The sequence below is a fragment of the Canis lupus genome, chromosome 2 (assembly GCF_048164855.1).
Source record: "Canis lupus baileyi chromosome 2, mCanLup2.hap1, whole genome shotgun sequence".
NCBI classification, from domain to species: domain Eukaryota; kingdom Metazoa; phylum Chordata; class Mammalia; order Carnivora; family Canidae; genus Canis; species Canis lupus.
The window spans coordinates 50711416-50730958 of NC_132839.1; the positions used below are offsets into that span (position 1 = coordinate 50711416).

General features: G+C 38.5%; 1 protein-coding gene across 19 annotated transcripts in view; it reads left to right on the top strand.

The window, feature by feature from the left end:
* Window positions 1-19543, top strand: part of AKAP13 (A-kinase anchoring protein 13) — a 320680-nt gene that overhangs the window by 250244 nt on the left and 50893 nt on the right. For 11 of the 19 annotated variants that reach the window (XR_012017659.1, XM_072798849.1, XM_072798869.1 and 8 more), the window contains 4 exons: window positions 2283-2391; window positions 7421-7549; window positions 11331-11373; window positions 13042-13174. Coding sequence is in view for 18 of the 19 variants with exons in the window: in XM_072798849.1 (XP_072654950.1) it covers window positions 2283-2391; window positions 7421-7549; window positions 11331-11373; window positions 13042-13174 (414 nt within the window). In the remaining variant the exon portion in view is untranslated. The remainder of the gene's footprint in view (window positions 1-2282; window positions 2392-7420; window positions 7550-11330; window positions 11374-13041; window positions 13175-19543) is intronic. The other 8 variants (XM_072798931.1, XM_072798941.1, XM_072798956.1 and 5 more) reach the window with 1 other exon arrangement.

A 19543-nucleotide genomic window follows, 5' to 3' on the forward strand; every position in this document is an offset into this window, starting at 1 on the left:
GGCCCAGAGAACTTTCACTTGATTTCTGGGAGGATTCTGTGATACACATGCAAATGAAACATTTCTAATTAAACAGACAACAAAGTTAAACACCTGTGTTTGAGTAGATGACTGGAGTTTTAGGTAGAAATAGAAGGAACCGTATCTAATTAAGCTAACAAAAATGTCAAAACAGCCTGTTAACTTGAGTTGGTGACAGGATTTTATGTAGACATTTAATGTTCTGTTACACCCCATTACGTAGCAGTGATATGATCGAATAGAAATTGGACACTGGGGGGTTACCTTAATAATGAATGTATTACTTACATGAAGGTCCAAGAGAATTTTGGCCGGACGAAAATCAGTTTGAAGGCACAAAGGAATTCTGCCACTTCTCCCCCTTCCCCATCTCCCATGTCTTCTGAGCCTGACACTTTAGAAAGGGTTAAGAAAAATAGCAAGAAGATGGAGAATAGGGGCACCTGGCTGCCTCTTGATCTCAGGGTTGAGAGTTCAAGCCCTGTGATTAGAGATGACTAAAAAATAAAAATAAATTTTAAAAAAAATGGAGAATATATTTATTGAAGCAAATGATTTAAATTTATTCAACCTAATGGTAACAGAAAAAGAGAGTGAAAAATAAAAACAATTCTTTCATAGCTTGCCAAGTGCATCTTTGGTAAGTGAGGAGTCTGAAGAATAAACCACATTTCATGTGTATAGAATCCTTTGGAAGTCCATTGTAAGACCAGGCAAAATACCAAAGTTGTGGGTTTGTGAACAGAATCTTAGACTTAGAGCCAATATATCCCTTCAGATTCCACATAAGGCCTTGTGTGTGAGAACTTCATGCCCATTTGAAGCACTTGCCGAAGGCCTCACAACTGGCCGTTGGCTGGACAACGTTAACCTCAGAATTCTTGGCTGCTACTCTCACTGCTTTTCTCCACATTTTTGAAGTTGGAGAGTTTTAATGAGGAAATGGGAACATTTTAATTTTCTTAATATTGTTATGTAAAACCTTTTCTGAAACATATTTCTAGGAATTGGACAGCGGACCCTGTCTGTTAATAAGTGGTATCAGTTACTGCTGAAGCCTTTCTAAAATGGCTTTTCTGATTTAGTCTTTCTAGATGAAGTTGCTGACATTTTCGTGCTTTCCTGTGCTCATTAGCCTTTCTGGAACTCTCTGCTCACCCACAGTTTTTATCTTGTGTGCAGCCTCAGAGTGGGTCTTTGAGCTGCTGGTATCTCTGATCTGGACAAGTCGCCAGCAGCCAGCTTCCTGCTAAAGCTCTCTGCCTTTCACTGAGCTCATTTTTCAGACCTCACGGTTGTATATGAAACATAGCAACTGTTTGCCTCAGACTCCATGGTTACACATGGAACAAGCTTTAAATAATCAGAAGTCTTTGGCACACTGGAGTTGAATTCATGGTAGTAACAGATTTTCAATGCTTCCTTTTGAGCATGTGCAGATATTAGCCTACTGTTAAGGGGGTGGTTCATGCCAAGTAAAGTCAGCTAACAACTTGAAATGGCCGTCTCAGAACAGAAGGAGAGGGAGCCCCTCACCACCAGCAGTATGCCAGTACACACTGGTGGACTATTCTCCTAGGGGCATTATTACAGGAGCTTCTGCAGCTGGTTGCATTACATGGCTGCTGTGAATTTACTAAAGGCAGTAAATTACCAATTTCAGCCCCCCTCATGTTCATGTAGAAGCAGTCTGATCTTAGAAAAGAAAAGGAAAGATTTAGAATTCTTCCCAGATGAATGGCTGCCTGGCTCTTGATCTTAAAACCTTTTACTTGCCGCTTTGTTTCCAACTCATTAAGATCAGAATAATACTATTGGTATCTCCTATACCTCTAGAAAGGATATTTAGATTTTTGAAGAACAAGAGCAATACTATATGTGTGTTGGTATTTCCAGTGAAGTTATTTTTATCTAATTATGCATTCAGCAGATGTTTACTAAGTATGTACTAGTAAACATTATTAGGTATTATGACAGATATGAAACCACTGTACAGGATGGGCACTCCATTATTCCATCTTACAGATAAGAAAACTAAGGCTCAAAGCTAAGTAACTCCTCTGAAGTTAAACAGCTGTTAAGTAGCAGGGGCAGACTTGCATCCAGTGTATCTGCCTATAGAGCCTGTGCTGTTACCCCTCCCATGAACTGCCGCCTTTTCTTAGGTTGGACTGGAAGGTAAAGTTTTGTGCTTATCTAGAAATAATAAGATGTATTCAGAACCTGTTCTTCAATTTTTTAAAATTTTTTGTACTTCCCAGGCATGTCACAGATCTAAACAACAGGGATTCAATTACTGTACATCAGCCATTTCTTCTCCATTAACAAAATCCATCTCATTAATGACAATCAGCCATCCAGGGTTGGACCGTGAGTATATTACCTCTTTTGTTTTAAATTAAATATTTTTTATTTTTTTAAATTAAATATTTTTTAAACACTTTGTCATTCTTCTTACTTTAAGACTCTGTAATATTACCTTCCAAAATTCGCCTGCCAGTTCTCCTGAGTGGCTCATTTAAATGGAAAAGGTGATATACAGTTTAGTTTGGGGATCTTCCTCCTTTTGCTAAAAATTGCTTTAGTACATTAAATGCATTATAGTCTTGGGCCTAAACCTGACACAGATTTTAGAAAATTTTTTATTTTGAAGTAATTCCAGACTTTAAGAATAGTTACAAAGAATTACCATATATTCTTCATTTGGAGTCCCAGATGTTAAACGTTTGATATATCTTCTCAAAATCATAACTTTTTATCAATCGCTCTTCCTCTATCACTTCCTTTAAAGTATTTTTCTGAGGCACCTGGGTGGCTCCGTCAGTTAAGCATCTGCCTTTGGCTCAAGTTTTAATCTTTAATCTTTAATCTTTAATCTTAAGATCCTGGGATCGAGTCCTGCCCCACATCAGGCTCCCACAGCTGCTGCTCCACAGCAGGCTCAGTAAGGAGTCTGCTTCTCCCTGTCCCTCTGCTGCTCCCCACCACTCGTTCTTTCTCTCTCCTTCTCAAGTCTTTTTTTTTTTTTTAAGTGTTTTTCTGAAACACTGGAGAGTAAGCTACAAACACAATGAGGTTATATCTGAAGATATTCTCATCTATTATCCACATTTTAACCGATATTAATTTCCTGAAATCTTCAAAAATGTCCAGATCATGAAGGAAAGACTGAGATACATTTTTAGTTGGTTAAGCCTGTACCAAAAGGATTACATCTGCAAATATGAATGGAGCTATATGCAGGTTTAGGACCCATTAGACCCATTAGGTAGATGTCTGGCATCCGTTAAGCACAGGGCCTTTGCAAATAAAAGATGCTCAGAAACATATTTGAATTGGATCTAAATGTTTGCCATGGAAAGATAGCTTGTTCTTTGAGAAACCCCACCTTTTTATTTTAGTTTTAAAATCTTGGTTGTTATTTTAGTTTTAAAATCTTGGTTGGTATGTTTTTTTTTCCACGAGTACAGTTTGAGATCATGACATAAAGATTTAGACATTCATTTAGATTAGATTGTCCCCATTATTTGCTGAAAGTCCATGTATTCAAGCAGGCTGAGGCAGAGGGAATAAATAAACTCTCCTGGTGTTTCTGATGCTTCTTCAGTGTCCCCTGATATAACTCATCTTAAAAGAGTTGGGGACAGAAGTAGCTGCCCTACATTAGGGAGGTGTTCTATCTCAGTTCAAGACTTACTGCAGGCGTCATCTTTTTAACTTCCACTGTAGAATTAAGACATGAGAGTTAATTGTTACCCTTGTCCTCATTTTCATGACCAGTACTTCAGATCTGGCCTGTTTGACTATAAAGATGTGCCTACTAATGACATAGTCTCAAAGATGATGATCCCACAGAACTACAACTGGAATAGCTTTTCCTGTTTTTGTTTGGATTTTGGTTTTGTTTCAGTTTGGCTTTGAAATAGAGGTTTTGCTGGTATAGAATGAAAATCATTATAACAAAATAGTTAATAATGGATTTGATAATCCTGGAGTACTAGAGTTCATTAGCCACAGATAGAAAAGCACTCTGAAGTGAGACATTTCAGCTCTGTGTTAGCCTCCTTCCATGACTAGTGAATGTGGTGTCATAGTGGAGAGTCTACTCCCATAGCAACAGATAACAACACCAACAGAATGTGTCCCACAGAGGGAGCTTTTTCCTATATTTTGTGACACTCTCTTGCCTCGTGCATGAAACACTTCATTAATTTTTCCTCCAAAAAGCAAGATGGTTTTTGACTATTTTCAGTTGCTAGCCAAACACTATAAATAATGCAGCTAACTCCCAGAAAACACTGTCCTAGAGTGCCAGGAGTTCTGGCACATAGAGCTTTTCCTCCTGTTGCTGGGAAATTTTCTGGTCCACTCGCTGAGAGGACTGAAATGAGTTAGCAGACTGTTGTCAACAGTAGAGCTCTAAGCAAGAGTTTAATCCTTTGATCAGAAGAGGGTACCCTCATTGTGACTTATGTTGCACATTTTGTGCACATTTGAATGATTAGGTCATAAATTAGTTAGCCTCACACTTTCCCTGAGTTAGCTGTAATTGGAGGGTTAATCAACTCTAATGATACTGCTTATCCTTAGTTCCTCCCCATGTACAATTAATTTTCCCAAGTGTATTTTTTTTATTCTGCTCTAGAAACATAAATTTTTTCACAGATGTAAAAGTCCTGGCAGTTGAACAGAAGGCTAAACCTGGTGTCCCATGTGCTGTGCCTTTAAGCATCAGGATCACTGGCCTGATCCTCAATTTGCCACAGACTTAAATTTTCCATTCCAAATCACTTAAATACTCTGCATGATTCATCTCTGATCATGATCTTCCTAGCTGAAAGAATCGTAATTAAAATCTACACAGCAATTTTTAAAGCTTAAAGTATTCAGTACACTTAAAATGTTTTAATTGATGTTTTACTGTAAGCACACATTTGGTGGCTATGTGACCTTGGGCTAAATAGTGAAATCCTTTCTGTTACTTGATTAAACAGGGATAATAATGTTGGTAAGGCTTAAAAGTGCATTTACATAAAATCCTTAGTGTATTTCCTGGCTTACAGTCAGCAGTTGTTTCTGTTACAGAGTGAGTTCATTGATTTCACTAGGCACTGGTGCCTAGAACAGTGCCAGAGTCTGTCTCTGACTGGAGTTTAAATGTTAAAGGAGAACACCATGCCTCATTGTCTTTAAGTGGTTGTGTCTTAGGAGTACACTTTTCTAGGAACAAAATACTTTCTAAAATCTACCTATTTCACTACTTCCAGCCTCTACCTGTGCTATGTCTTCTTCCTTCAAAAAAATTAGCTGCCTCTACCACAGTATTTCATAGCTGTTAACAGTTGGGCATTTCTGAAAATACATGTCTCCTGAGCCTCTTGTCTGGAATGTCTCATTGGGTCATTTTCTAGAAGAGAAACTCAATGTTATTTCTAAGGTGGGATCACTTTTTGAAATCCATTCATGCAGAGGAAAATACTGAGTAAAGGTGGTGACTAATGGATTTCTGTGTCATTTTTGGGGGTGGAAAGTAGGCGACAGCTTACTTGGGAACCACAATAGGTGGGGAGCTGTCCTCACTCACATGTCTTGGCTGTGCTGCCTCAGTGGGAACATGATGAATGCATCTTGCCAGCTCATTTTTAGGGAATCAGAATAGCATTGCAGCTTCCTGCATCATGTGGGGAAATGCTGGAAGGATTGCCCTCAGAGAAACTGCTCCCAGAGATGGGTTTGTCCTTATTTCTTCTTCTTGCATCAGAGAGGATGGAGTGGAGACTCTCAGCTTGCCAGCAGACATGGATGGTTTCTTGATAGAACTTAAGAATAAACATTGTTTTTGCACATACAGCATAATTCCATTATTACAGGTGATCCCTTTCCAAGAGTATATTTTAAAACATCTCATTGCTTCTACTCAGAAGATGCTCACAAACAGAGAAAGTGCTTGATTGATTGTATCCCTGGAAGGGCCCTAACCACATTAGTGGCAGTGATGTTAAAAGGACAGTATACCCATTAGATAGATTTCAGAGGCTTTTAATGAGAAATCATTTTGCCTTCAGTTTTCTGAGTGTGTTATCACAAAGAACAAATATGTTCCATATATGTTGAGGATACTCCTTAGATACTCATACAAATAGGTTTCTCCGTATGATCCATGAAATTGTGACAAAAGGGGGGGTGCTTTTATATTTTGTGTAATAAGAAAGCTCATTTTCATTTCCTGAATTTGCTTCACATTTCGAAGTAACTTTAGAAAGCACATGAAGAGGATGCCTTACTTTTTATACTAGGTGGTCACTGCCAAAAAACCCAGTGTACATGTATTCGTGTCAGTAGTTCTTTGATCTGTCACGTGACGTGGCTGCTGACAGACATCACTTAGTATTTATGTGGAACATTCAGTTGGTATGGGGTTTTTTCATTTCATTTAGGACACTGAGCTTTTAGAGGGAAATTCATTTATTAATGTGTTTATTCAGCAAGCATTTGAGTTACTCTTTGCCGGGCACCAGGCTAGACAGTGGTAGGAGAGGGATGAGCTTATAGATACAGTTTCTTCACCACATTCCCTCCACAAGAGAACAGGTGTGTGTAATATGAAGTGATAAATAAAGCAAGTGAAAGAAACATTGGGCTTTACAGGAACATCCAGCAGAGACAGCTTTACTAGGGAGAAGTAATCTCAAAGTTGACACTAAAAGGAGACTGGGAATTCAGTAAGTGAGTTAATTTAGGTGTGCCACCAAGGTATCATGGTTCCGCTCCAGACCACCGCCATGAAGCAGGTATCTGAATAAAGCAAGGCAGATGAATTACTAGGTTTCCCAGTGCATATAAAAGATACATTTACACTATGTTCTAGTCAAGTATGCAATAGCATGATGTCTAAAAAAACAGTGCACATATTTTAAATAAAAAATCCCTTACTGCTAAAAAAAAATGCTAACCATCTCCTGAGCTTTTGGTGAGTTATATATAATCTTTTTGTTGGTAGAGAATCTTACCTTCAGATTTGGTGGCTACTGAAGGTTGGGTGGCTGTGGCAGTATCTCAGAACAGTACAACAGTGAGGTTTGCCAAATATATTGATTCTTCCTATCATGAACAATTTCTCTGTAGCATGCAATGCTGTCTTAATAGCATTTTACCCACAGTAGGATTTCTTATTCTACCAAGTAGGTGTTTGTTGGATGAATTATTTAAGCTGTATTAGAATTCTGCGTATTCAGAAATAAAGATGAAAATGTAAACAAATATGTTGTTCCCCTAGACAGCCTTTCCTGCAATCAAACAGACTAGTGACATTATTCCATTCAGCATAATTTGAGGTGCCTTTCACTCTGTCCTGGAACAGTCTGCTGTGCTAACATCTTCTGTTAACCCACTTTCTCAGCCCAGCCAAGGATGCAGCCGGCAAGGCGGGTCTCCTTCTCCGTCCACATCTCTCCACATCTCCTTAAGTCTAAAACTCTTTTTTCTCTTGGCTCTTCTTACTCCAGTGATGATGAGGAGGAGTTGCATAGTAAGTAAGCAACTGTAGTGTCCATGACTGCTCTCCAAAGGGTCTGACCAGTGCTGCAAGTGCTATTGGCTTCATACTAAGACATTATTTAGCCCCTTGCACGCCACCATTTCTAAATTATGTGTCTTCATGCTTCACTTTAAAAATTAATCTGGATGAAACAGTTTTTGTCCTCTGTATACCACCTGCACTGGTTGATCCGGGGGCCTGATTCCAGGGCACAGGGATGTGTTCCTATCCCACCTGGTAGCTTTTGTACTACTGAGCACTAATTTCACAAAGCTTTCTATTTGATCATGTAAATTTCATTTTTTCCTTGGTTTGCCCTTTTTTTTTTTTCTTTTTCTTTTTCTTTTTCTTTTTCTTTTTTTTTTTTTTTTTTTTTTTTTGGTCTCATGGGACATCTGGATATCCACCTGTGGTATTTAAAAGCTAATGTTAAGCTTTTTTTCTTCTCACTTTTCAGACATGTCTTTAAAAATACCTTTCCCTTGGGGCACCTCACTGGCAAGAGCGTGTGACTTTTGATCTTGGGATTAGGAGTTCAAGCCCCAAGTTGGACATAGAGATTACTTTAAAAACAAGAAAGAAAGAAAGAAATACCTTTCCTTTGAGATTATAGCCCATGAAATAGGGGATGAGAGTTACAGATTTATTTCCTCCCTTCCTACCTTCTCTCCTTTGCAACTTTTATTTTTCAATAGTTTTCCTACGGTATGGATTTAGGATTAGTGTATTCTCATTTGATAATGCCTAGTTTTAAAACTTTATAAAGTATCAGTTTTAATAAGCTAGGAAAGGAAAGGAATTCTCTCCCCTCCCCATGAAAATTGCGGGTTTCAATTATGCAAGATTTCTGGAATATTTCAGGATTGCTGCTTTTAATGGAAAAAAACCATTTCTACAATAAAGGTAAATAATGAGTTGTTTTAATATAACCAGATGAGTCTCAGAGAATTACAGTATTCATATAATTGAACACCCTAATTCCTACCACTTGCTGACCCTATACATTTCAGTAGTATTTGTTTATTTAAATATTAAAATTTTATAATTTTATAATTAAGCAATTTAAGCTCAGAGTGACATCTTTGCATTGTTCTTACAGTACCTTACATACAGTAACACGAAGTACCTTAAATACAGTAACACAAAGTTTAGTCAGTTTCTCTTAAAATTTCTCTCTTATTACATTTAGTGCTTTTTTCACAATTAAAAGATGTTTGGTAAGTAGGCACAGCATGAGATCTTTATACTGGTTGTAATAGGGAAGTTGCGAAAGTCTACTTAAAACTTTGAGTGTTCAGAAATTCTCAAGCCTATTTCAGTTGAAAATATTTGTGATACACCCAGGGAAATAGGTCCACATATGGCAACTACAACAAAGGTCCCAGTGGCATTCCTTCTACCACTAATATAAAATTATTGATGTAAAACAGCACTGGTTATACAGTTCACCCAACATGATGGAATCATAAAAGTTGTAGAAGCTTGAAGAGATCTTTGAACCAAGTATCTAGCATTCCTCAAAATATGTTACTTAAACTCACAAATACCAGTGAGCATCAGGGAGGTAGAAGAGAGAGGAAAAAAAGAAAGGTTTGGTTTGGTTCATGGCCACATAAATTTAGGAAACTCCAGTTAAGCTGGTTTCAGAGGCTAATGTGTACATTGTGAATTTCCAAGGCAGCATGTTCAATGAGCTGTTTCCCAAAGTTATTAGCTAGATAACCACAAAATGTGCCTGACTATGCACAACACCTCACAAGACTAGTATTCCATGAAACATACTTTGGAAAATATTGACCATGTCCATCCAGTAGTTCTGACCCTGGAATATTATAGTATATTAGGTCTGCAGGTTATTTCAGGACTTTAAGAAAAGCCTAGTTGAAATATGCTGTTGACCTGCAATAGTACTTTGCAGGCCAACATCAGTGACAGATTTCTGTGCTTTTGTCTATGATTGTACCAGAGAAGTAACATTGGTTATTTCATACTATTAGGTTCTCTGAAGACTTAATGACACTTTAGGAATCTGAGATGTATTGGTGAATTAATCAGTTTTCAGAACCACATCTAGGAAGTCACAGCAAATGAATTAAAATTTTTTCAGCAGTAAAAATGTTAGAAATCCTTGTAAGAGTCATAGATTCTCCTAGTACTTAATCACATATTTGTTCAGTTTTTAATTTATTCAACAGAAATGTACTGGGAGCTTGTTCTTGGCTGGGCACTTTGCTGGTTGGTATTTTTCCTCATTGTGGATTTTAGTTTCTCCTTGTTCATCTTACTAGGGTGCTAACTTTCTAGGTGATTGCTTTACTATACATCAGAGTCCTGGGAGCATGAGAGAATTTAATGCTGCTTCTATCATGCAAGGTCCCTTGGATGGAAAAGATTTTAAAGCCACTGATCCTAAACTACACTTGGTTCTTTAAGTAAATTAAAGCATCTGAGGTTAAACTGCTGACAATTTCACACCTGACAAGAGGATCGTACAGATCGTACAGAAACTCGGACAGATCCCAGATTAACTCTTATTCGGTTCATCTTTCTCAACTGGCTGTTACTACCACATATTATAAGTGAAATAGAAGAACCCAAGCTGGTAAGAGGAAGAACCATAGAAAGAAGACTTAGAACACTTGTTGGCTATTTACTTAGTATTAGCTACCATTTTGAATTTCTGTTCAGAATCTAGAACAGGTTGGACATTTAAGAGTTTTAAATGCTGGGAATCTGGTAGTGGAACATCTTCAAATCTTTATCAAACTAAAATTTGACTCACAGTAATCTCAGATCCTTGAAACCCACCTGAAGGAAGAAGTGTGTGTCCCATTCACATTATAACAACATTGGTACTCGACAGCTCTTGTCTACCTGGAGTTATGCACAGAAAGTATTTCTATACCTGATCCCCTAAAATTGGAAACCATTTCTTGAGACCCACTGATCTAAGTTCTGAAGTAACTCAAACTTTATTAACATGTTGTAGATAAAATAATGTAGTGTTCCTTCTGATTGCTCCACTTGCTGCCCTGCTGTCTGACCTGGCCTTACTTCTAACGACCTGTTTCACTTTATGGTTTGATAGTCATGGAAGAAGGAAGAATGCATCTGCCCTGCACATTGTCAGTGTCAGCCTGGCAAAGACCTTACCATGTGTTTTAACTCCCTCGTCTCACAGATGAGGAAATGAAATCCAGAGATCTCACCCCAAATTAGTAATAAGACAAGGAACTTAGAAGCCAGCTCTGATGCTCTTCTCTTGTCCACTAATCCATTTCCAAGAATGCTCACGAAAATATTAGATTTACAATAGCTAGATCTTTTGGTATGGAAACTTATGAAAGCAAAATGAACAGCATATAGAATATATTTAATTTTCGATTTTATGTTCTTCCTTGATGTCATCTCAGAAAGATGGCCTTTGGAAATGGAGCATTGGCAAGAACAGGAATTAAACATGTCTCGTGTGTTTGATCATGGAGAAGAACATGTTGGTTTGGGGTTTGCTCACTAGCTTGGATCCTGGATTAAATTTTTTGTCAGGGAGAATTCACTCCTGTTACTGCCTGTTTCCAATTCCAATGTTAAGGGTTTTGAGTTGAATCTTTCCTTCTTCCAAACCCTTAGTTAGGAGGAGAAGGCACCACACACGGCTTTCAGATGCTTTCTGCTCTACGTGTGTCATTGTAAACATTTTAAACCTCTTCTCTGTCAGCCAGGCACAATCCTTTGGTTCCAACATTTTCTCTACCTTTTTTTTTTCTTCCAGATTCTCGGCCTTTCCACAGCACCAGTGCCAATCTGACTGAGAGGTACCGCCCATTTATTTTGTTACTCCTTTCCCTGAGACGAAATGAAGGAAATCCAAAATGTCTTAGGACATTTAACTAACCTAAGAAGTGAATTCAGCTCATTGGAATCCTACTTCCTTGAGTGATAAATTTGGAATAGTGGCTACAAGTGGTTTGTAAAAAAGGCCTATCCTTTTTGAATTATGTCTTCAAGAACTTTTTACTTTTGTTTTCTCTCCTGATGATAAACGTTTGCATTTATTCAGTAGAGGAAACACTTGTATTTGACTTTATGAACTTTTGTACTCTGTTTATAGAAATTATTAGTCCCTAAGGGCTGACAGCATTTTGTTTGTGCATGTGCAGTGCTGCTACTTTAGTCATTGTAAGCTTTAAAATAAAGTCATTTTCTTCTACCTGTACAGATATATATTACACAGCTCTGTCCAAAGTAAGTGAATTGGTTCTTTAGTTGACAATAGGCAGAAGATTGATACTTTGACTCATTGTTTATTTTTATGTTCCTCTTGTCATGCTTATGGGGTTCTAAAATATTCTTAATGTAAGCATATAGGGTTTTGATTGTTGCACTACACTTCAAGCTATTCTCCTTTTCACAAAGGCTTTAGAGTGACTCAGTGATCCAGAACTGTATGAATGCTTCTCTTTGCATTTCTGGGTCCTAGTTTATTTATCCTTTGTCCTCTAGAGCAGTGCTTCTCACACCATTTCCCCTTTATCATAATAACAGATGGCTTTATTTTGTAAACAGTACTTTATATATAAACAGACCTTTAGCTATTGGAGAGGATTGTTCTCTCTCTGAAGTTATGCCTCTGTCGTCTCCCAGAAGCCCTTGAGATAAACATAACTTTTCTGTGGAAAAGTTCTTAAAATAACGATTGTAGAACACCTGAAAAAAGTAATCTAAGTAGAATCCTTTTCTGTGTAATGGATAATGTATACAAGTGCCCAGCATTCTTTGAGGAAATCAACCATTATGAATCTCCTAAGGTCTAGACATGTCTATCATAGATGGATTTAGATGCTTTGTAGATCAGTAGTCCATCTGGATCAGTGTGAAACTCCTAAAATGGATATTTCTACACTCTTCTCTCTCCTAAGATTGTGCAAGGCTATATGCACCAGTATTGAGTGTCTAGTGCACCCAGAGACTAAAAACAATATGTGACTTATTCCTTTAGGGAATTTGAATATGCATTTGGTCATAAAAATTTCTTTGTAACCTTTATCAATGTATCCATTATTCCACTGTACTTATGAGTTTCTTCTCAAGCACCTGTTTGGTGCAAAGATGGTTCTAAGTTGAGTGCTATTGTAGATTTAGAAGTTTCAGATAAAATAATAAATGAATAATTGACAGGCTGTGTTTGATACTAAAAATCTATTACTAAAACACTAATGGCTGATACAACAAAACTTAGCCAGGTTTTGGCACCAGAACGTGGGCATTGTGGTATGCTCTCTTCTCGGATCTTAGTGTATGGAACCAGTCAGCAGCCCCTGTCCTGCTCGTTCTGTTCCCCATTTTCATGTGTGTGTATAAGTTGACTATGACTTGTAGCTAAAATAATATGGTTACAAAGAAATGTGTGTTTAATCTCAGTTTCCTTTTTTAAAATCCTGTAGTCTTTTTTAAAAAAAATCAATCTTCTTGTTTTTATTTAGCATAACAGAAGAGACCTATAGTTTCCTGCCACAAAGCCCCTCTAAGAAAGATTTTGAAGGGAAGAGTGGAACAAAAGTCAGTCGTACATTCAGCTATATCAAGAATAAAATGTCCAGCAGTAAGAAGAGCAGAGTAAGTACCTTTGTGGGCATTCCTCTGTGACCACTATAGAGGTCACCACCCATAGGTCCTGTCACAGCCTGCATGCACCCAAAAACTAATTAAGTAGTGGGACACAAGGAAATAAACCCAGAGATAATCTTTGAAATTGCCTAATATCTGAAGAAAAATAACAGCAAAAAAAAAAATAGCAACAAACGGTAATACCATTAATTGGGTTTTACTGTATGCTAAGCACTTTCCATATGTTATTTTATATAATATATATAATATAATAATATATATAATCCTTTCCACAACCATATGAGGCTGATAGAATCACCCTTTCCCTGGAGTGAGTTACCCTATCTGGGCGTTGTGCCCCCACATCTGGAATGGAGGTCCAAATCCGGATCTCTTTGGCTTCAGATCTCATACTGTCAACCACATGCTTTAATTAGTAAACCAGATTTAGAATGTACCTGAAGGCGGGGCACCTGGGTGGCTCAACTGGTTACGCATCTTGATTTCGACTCAGGTCATGATCCCAAGGTTGTGAGATCAGGCTCTGCACTCAGCGTGGAGTCAGCTGGTCCCTCTCCATCTGCTCTTCACCCCACTCATGTGTTCTCTCTCCCTCAAATAAATACATGAGTAAATAAAATCTTTAAAAATAAATAAATTATTCGTGAGAGACACAGAGAAGCAGAGACATAGGCAGAGGGAGAAGCAGGCTCCTGTGGGGAGCCCTATGTGAGACTCAATCCCACGACCCTAGGATCACGACCTGAGCCAAAGGCAGATGCTCAACCATGAGCCCCCCAGGCATCCCTCAATGTATTTTAAAAGAAAGGAAGACCAGGAGTTACTTTTATATACTGATTGCCAGTGCTAAACCAAAATCCAATTCAGTGTCAAGTCAACAGGAGAACTCTTTCTGCCTCCCACTTCCTTATACTCCCTTCACCCACCCACCCAGCTGCCAACAAAATAAATAACTTAGGAAAAAAAAAAAAAAAAGGTCTTGAGTGGAAATCAGTGAAGGAGCTCTTGCCAGGGAATCACTATGTATATGCATGTGTATACATGTGCATGGGATGTACATATATACGTAGAAGAAGGGACTGAACAAGCACCCAACTCAATATGATTGTAAGCCTGCACCTCTCGCACTCCCCACCCCCCCCACCCCCCGCACTCCCAAATTCAAGATTCTAAAGCCCTCTGTTAAGTGGGCTGGTAGAAGTAGAGCCAGCGTATTTTATGAGGTTTTGTAAATAAGATCTGTCTCTTTTTTTTTTTGTTTTTTTTTTTGAAGATTTTATTTATTTATTCATGAGAGACCGAGAGAGAGACAGAGACAGAGACACTGGCAGAGGGAGAAGCAGGCTCCTTGCAGGGAGCCTGACGTGTGGGACTCGATCCCTGGTCTCCAGATCGCGCCCTAGGCTGAAGGCGGCGCTAAACCGCTGAGCCACCTGGGCTGTTATCCCCCCACCCTTTTTTTTTTTTTTTTTTAGACTTTATTCATGAGAGACACAGAGAGAGGCAGCGACACAGGCAGAGGAAGAAGCAAGGATCTTTCATTTAGCAAATGCTAGCGAGGTTCATTCCTCACTCAGAGGAATTTTTCCATGAAACCTGCCACCAGAATTGTTTTCATTTTTCCTGCCCAGGTGCAGAAGGGGAGGAAAGTGGGACAATCAGAAAAAAAAAAAAAAAAAACCTAGGAAAAGATGCAAGGAGTCTAGAAAATTGTTCCTAGTATAATCATATATGCAAATATTAACTTCAGACATAACCTGAAAACTTTATAATTTAAAAAATTAAGGTTAAAGAGGGCAGAATGCTTTTCAAGGTTCTAAATATTGGCAGCAAGGCTTAAAATAGAGCCTTATTTGACTTATCACTGCTGGCTTGGACACTGGTTGGCATCAGCAAAAGCAAATCTCCTTGCAAAAATCAGTATAAGATTAGCCAACTATTATCAAATGACTTGTGTAGATAGTCTCAGCATTCTGCTAGGTGCTAAGAAACTCCTAAAGAACTAAAGATCATTGCCTTTACTTTGAGAAATTTTATTATCTATTTTGATACTTTCAAATGTGTTTTGTTGTTTGCTCTATTTTTTAAATGTGGGATCTTCAATTGGGAGACCGGTTAATAAGTGGAGAGTCCCCTTTCTATCCATATCCCAGTGATGTTAATTGTCAGAGTAGGACAGTGAATATACCACAGATTGCATTAATAAAGGAATACAAACATACATAAACAAAACAGTGTAAGCAAACTTAGAAACTGGAACCTGACCTTTAAAAAAGTCCCATCCCATCTTCCTTATTTTACAACTGAAGCACAGAGAGCTATGCTTCAGGTCACAGAACTAGATAATATTAACTGAATAACCTCTTCGTAGGCTAACTTCCAGCAGTCTGTACACTTCATTTCATGCTCACTCAAACAATATCTTACTAAACGATATCTTTTTAACTTTTTTAATAACTCAAAGGACTGGAGTTTGCTAGTAGAGATAAAGAGAAAGAAGAAAAGAAGGAAATGGTGAGAGCAGAGTCTGTCTTCCCTGGCAGAGGCTATTTCAGTTGACCTTTTGCATCGGAGCATCTCCTTTGCCAAGACGACAGCACTGTTTTGTAATGAGACTGGTTCCTCTTTCTCACATGGCTTCAAGATTTGATCTTTGGTGTCTCACACTGCCTCTGGTGGTAGAAACCCTCAAAAAAGTATGAATCTGGGGTGCCTGGGTGGCTCAGTTAAAGGTCTCAGGTCATGATCTCGGGGTCCTGGGATCGAGCCCCACATCAGGCTCTCTGCTAAGCAGAGAGCCCCGCCACTTGTGCATGCATTCTCTCTCTCTCTCTCTAATAAATATTAAGAATAATCTTTTTTAAAAATTACAGATCTGTAACCTGGATAGCAGCCATTATTTCACGTTATCAGATGTTTAGAAAAGCACCCCACTGGCCAAATATATCGAGTCACCTTTTGTGTAGAATAGCTCACTTTTGTGAATGTATCAAAAGATAGTAATAGAATAGTGGAACAATACATCTTTTGTAAAGTTATGTTCAATACTCTGACTTAATATTGCCCATAGCGCCTATGGTAGAGCTTTACCGCACAGCACTGTTTTATTCTCTAAATGATGAGAATAATAAATGAATTTTTCTTAGTGTGAGAATGCTGACTCTGGTTTTTCTTAACTGCTGACTAATGCTATTTCTCCATAATGTTAAGACAATTGAAAATGCTACTATAGATATTAACACTAGAGGGTTTTTTTAATGAAAATAATTTTATTTCCTTTTTTTTTTAAGATTTTTTTATTCAGTTGAGAGAAAGCATGAGCAGGGTGAGGGACAGAGGGAGAGTGAGAAGCAGACTCCCCACTGAACTGGGGGCCCAATGTGGGGCTTGATCCTAAGACTTGGAGGTAGGCAGATGCTTAACCGACTGAGCCACCCAGGCTCCCCACAATTTTACTTCTCTTAAATTATTTTTAAAAGAACTGCTATTAGAGATCATCTGATTTACTTTTATTAGCCTGTTGTACAATATAAGTATTCCTACTTCTTTTAAAGGAAAATGTAAGCATTTACTGAAGATACACTAAATTGCCACCTGTAAATTCTTAAAGTCTCTAGGAATAATTTGTAAACTTTTGCTTTCCTTATAATTAAGCATGATGTATGTATTCATGTAAAAATAGTTATTGACTTCTAGTCTGTTAATCTATTATATGTGCTTAAGAATTAATTTATGTTACAACTCTTAAGGAATATTCTAAGGAGCCAAAAAAATTGTATTTTGCATGTATCACTGAGCTATATATATATGTATCTGTATAGAGAGAGAGTATTTGAGAAATTGAGTATTGATCCTTCATATGTCCTTTTAAAAATTAGCAGTATCTGGCATGAGTAATTAAATGTATTTAATGTTTTTTTCAAAGGGGACAAGCCTAAACAGGAAGTATAACAGGAAGACTGGCAGGTTCTGCTTTTGTCTTTTAGTATCTTCTGATAGTATCATTTCCTGCTAAGTAAGTTTACTTACTGCAGAGTATTTAAACAGTAATGTGACCGTGATCCCACTCACAGAAGGAGTGGAGTGAGCCCATTAAACCTATCTTATCACACTGATTTTCTTCTTTGAGCTTTCATCATACAGACAACCACGAGATGGGCAGAAATATTCTACACAAATTCTTAATCAGACTTGAAGTAGGCATTTTGGGGGCAAGAGCTGCATTCCTGTAGAACTACTTGTGTCCAGCTCCACCTCCTTGGGCCTGTGCTCTGTATAAAAGAACCAGACCCATCAGCCTTACAGAGGTGCCAGCTAGAGCACATTTGCAAAGGTTTAAGTCTGTGTTAAATCTGGTTCTCCCTCTGATTCCTTCTCTTATCAGAGATATGCAGTGTGATGGTGGCTTCATGGCAGCTTGTTTTAGCGTGTGTTCAGATTGTCCTGAGTGCTCTCTGGTCTTATCATTGTACCTGCTTGTCCCAAACAGTAGGTTTGGGAAAGTGAGAACTCATTTTCCTTCTTAGTACCCTAGTATAATTACTTCTGCATCCGTCCCTGAAATACCAGTAGCTCCTGCTTCCCCAGCTGTTAAACGTGGAAAAGTCACACTTGAGAAAGCAGCTGATACATCACTTGACCACAGGCGAAGTTTACCACACACTTCACTAAACATTGTTCTTAGGAAGCATACTAATTTCAACATAATGAGGAGTCTTTTTAAATAGATGTGTTCCTTCACTTTTAAGTGTCAGAAAATTGGCCTCAGTACTTCCAGAGTGTCCATCTTGCAACGGAAGCACCATCCACACACACTATATTTGGGGGAATGGTTTTGTCTCATTTCCTGTGTCCTCTGTAGCCAGGGTAGTTGGCGGTGCTGGCAGCATGCAAATAGTTAAGCGTGTCTTAAGGAAACAAGCAGCCTCAGCCCTCCCTCCTCTTTCTCAACCAGTCCCTGGCTTCCTCTTACTGCTTCTCTAATGGCAGCTCGAAGCTGCTGAGCTCTGCCCTGCCGGCATGAGCCCCTCCTTCTGTGAGAGCACGTTTCCTGGCATGGGGGTCGAATCATGTCGGTAAAATGGGGTCGATTTCATGAAGTACCCCTCATAACAGTGAGACTCATAGGACCAAAACATGGGGAGGTAAGAGCCTAACTTCTTTAAAGCACTAAATTCTAATAAACACAGAAAGAGACAATGGGAATTTATTGTTTCATTTTTATCCTTGGAAGAACTAGTTGGGATTACTGCAAAGGATGAGGGTATTATTTATTCAGATTGGATGAGCATTGTGAGGCTTGAGAGAACAGAACATTAGTTGCCACAGAAGATTTTTTTCAACTCTTGGAGCATATTTAGCTTTCTCCGGCAAAGAGACAGAAGCTTTTTAGTTTAACAATTTGTGCATCGAGAAGCCTGCAGCAAAATTTAGTTAAGAGAAATTATCTGAAAAAAATTCTACTTTTTATTGTTATTAGATTATTACCTACTTTAGCGGTTACTGATCATCACTCAGAACAGTTTCCTGTTTTGTAAAGTGAGATGCTTTGTATTTCTCCCTCTTTTCTTAATTTTTCTAGTTCTAAAATGTGGCAATTCGGTTCTTAGATTTTTATTAGATGTATTCTGTTAACCAAGGACTGTATGTGAATCAGACTTCTTAATCACTCACCAGTTCAATACAGTGCATGGGCCCTGCATTAGGAAGTCTAGAGACCTGATTTGTTGACTGCCGATGTAACCTTTTGTGAGCCAACATACCTCGCCAGCCCTTGGCAGTAGAGTATAGGGAATGACAGTGGAGCTTTTGGAGTCGGCCAGATCTGGATCTTAGTTCCCACACAAGCACTTACTGGCCTGTGGCCTCAGATACAATATTCAGCATCTCTGAGCCTTAGTCTCCTCAAATGTGTGCTAGAGATAATAACTAGCACTTACTTCATTGGGTTGTTAGGAGAAAATACGTGTAAGTTGCCTGCTGCTGTGCTTGGCACATAGCAGCTGTTCAGAATCATAGCTGATGTTTATAATTGTAATCTTCTCAGTTGTACAGTGGGAAACATGATGCCTACCCTGCCCGCTTCAGAGTTACAAAGGCAGATGCAGTAACATACATAGAAGGTGTTGATTCAAGTGTAAGGTGTTTAGTAGTTGTCATGATCACAAACTTAAGGGAGGCCCATTTTGCAGGAATTTTTTTAGATTACAACAACAATATTTATGAATGTGGGGAACAGTTAATGCTTCCTTGCTGTCCCATCGTCTTCCCTTTCCCCCAGGCTGATCTGAGAATGGCTCCAACCTTTCTGCTCCCTAGCAGCTGGCCCTCACCTTGGTGCTTGCTTGGTCCATGGGT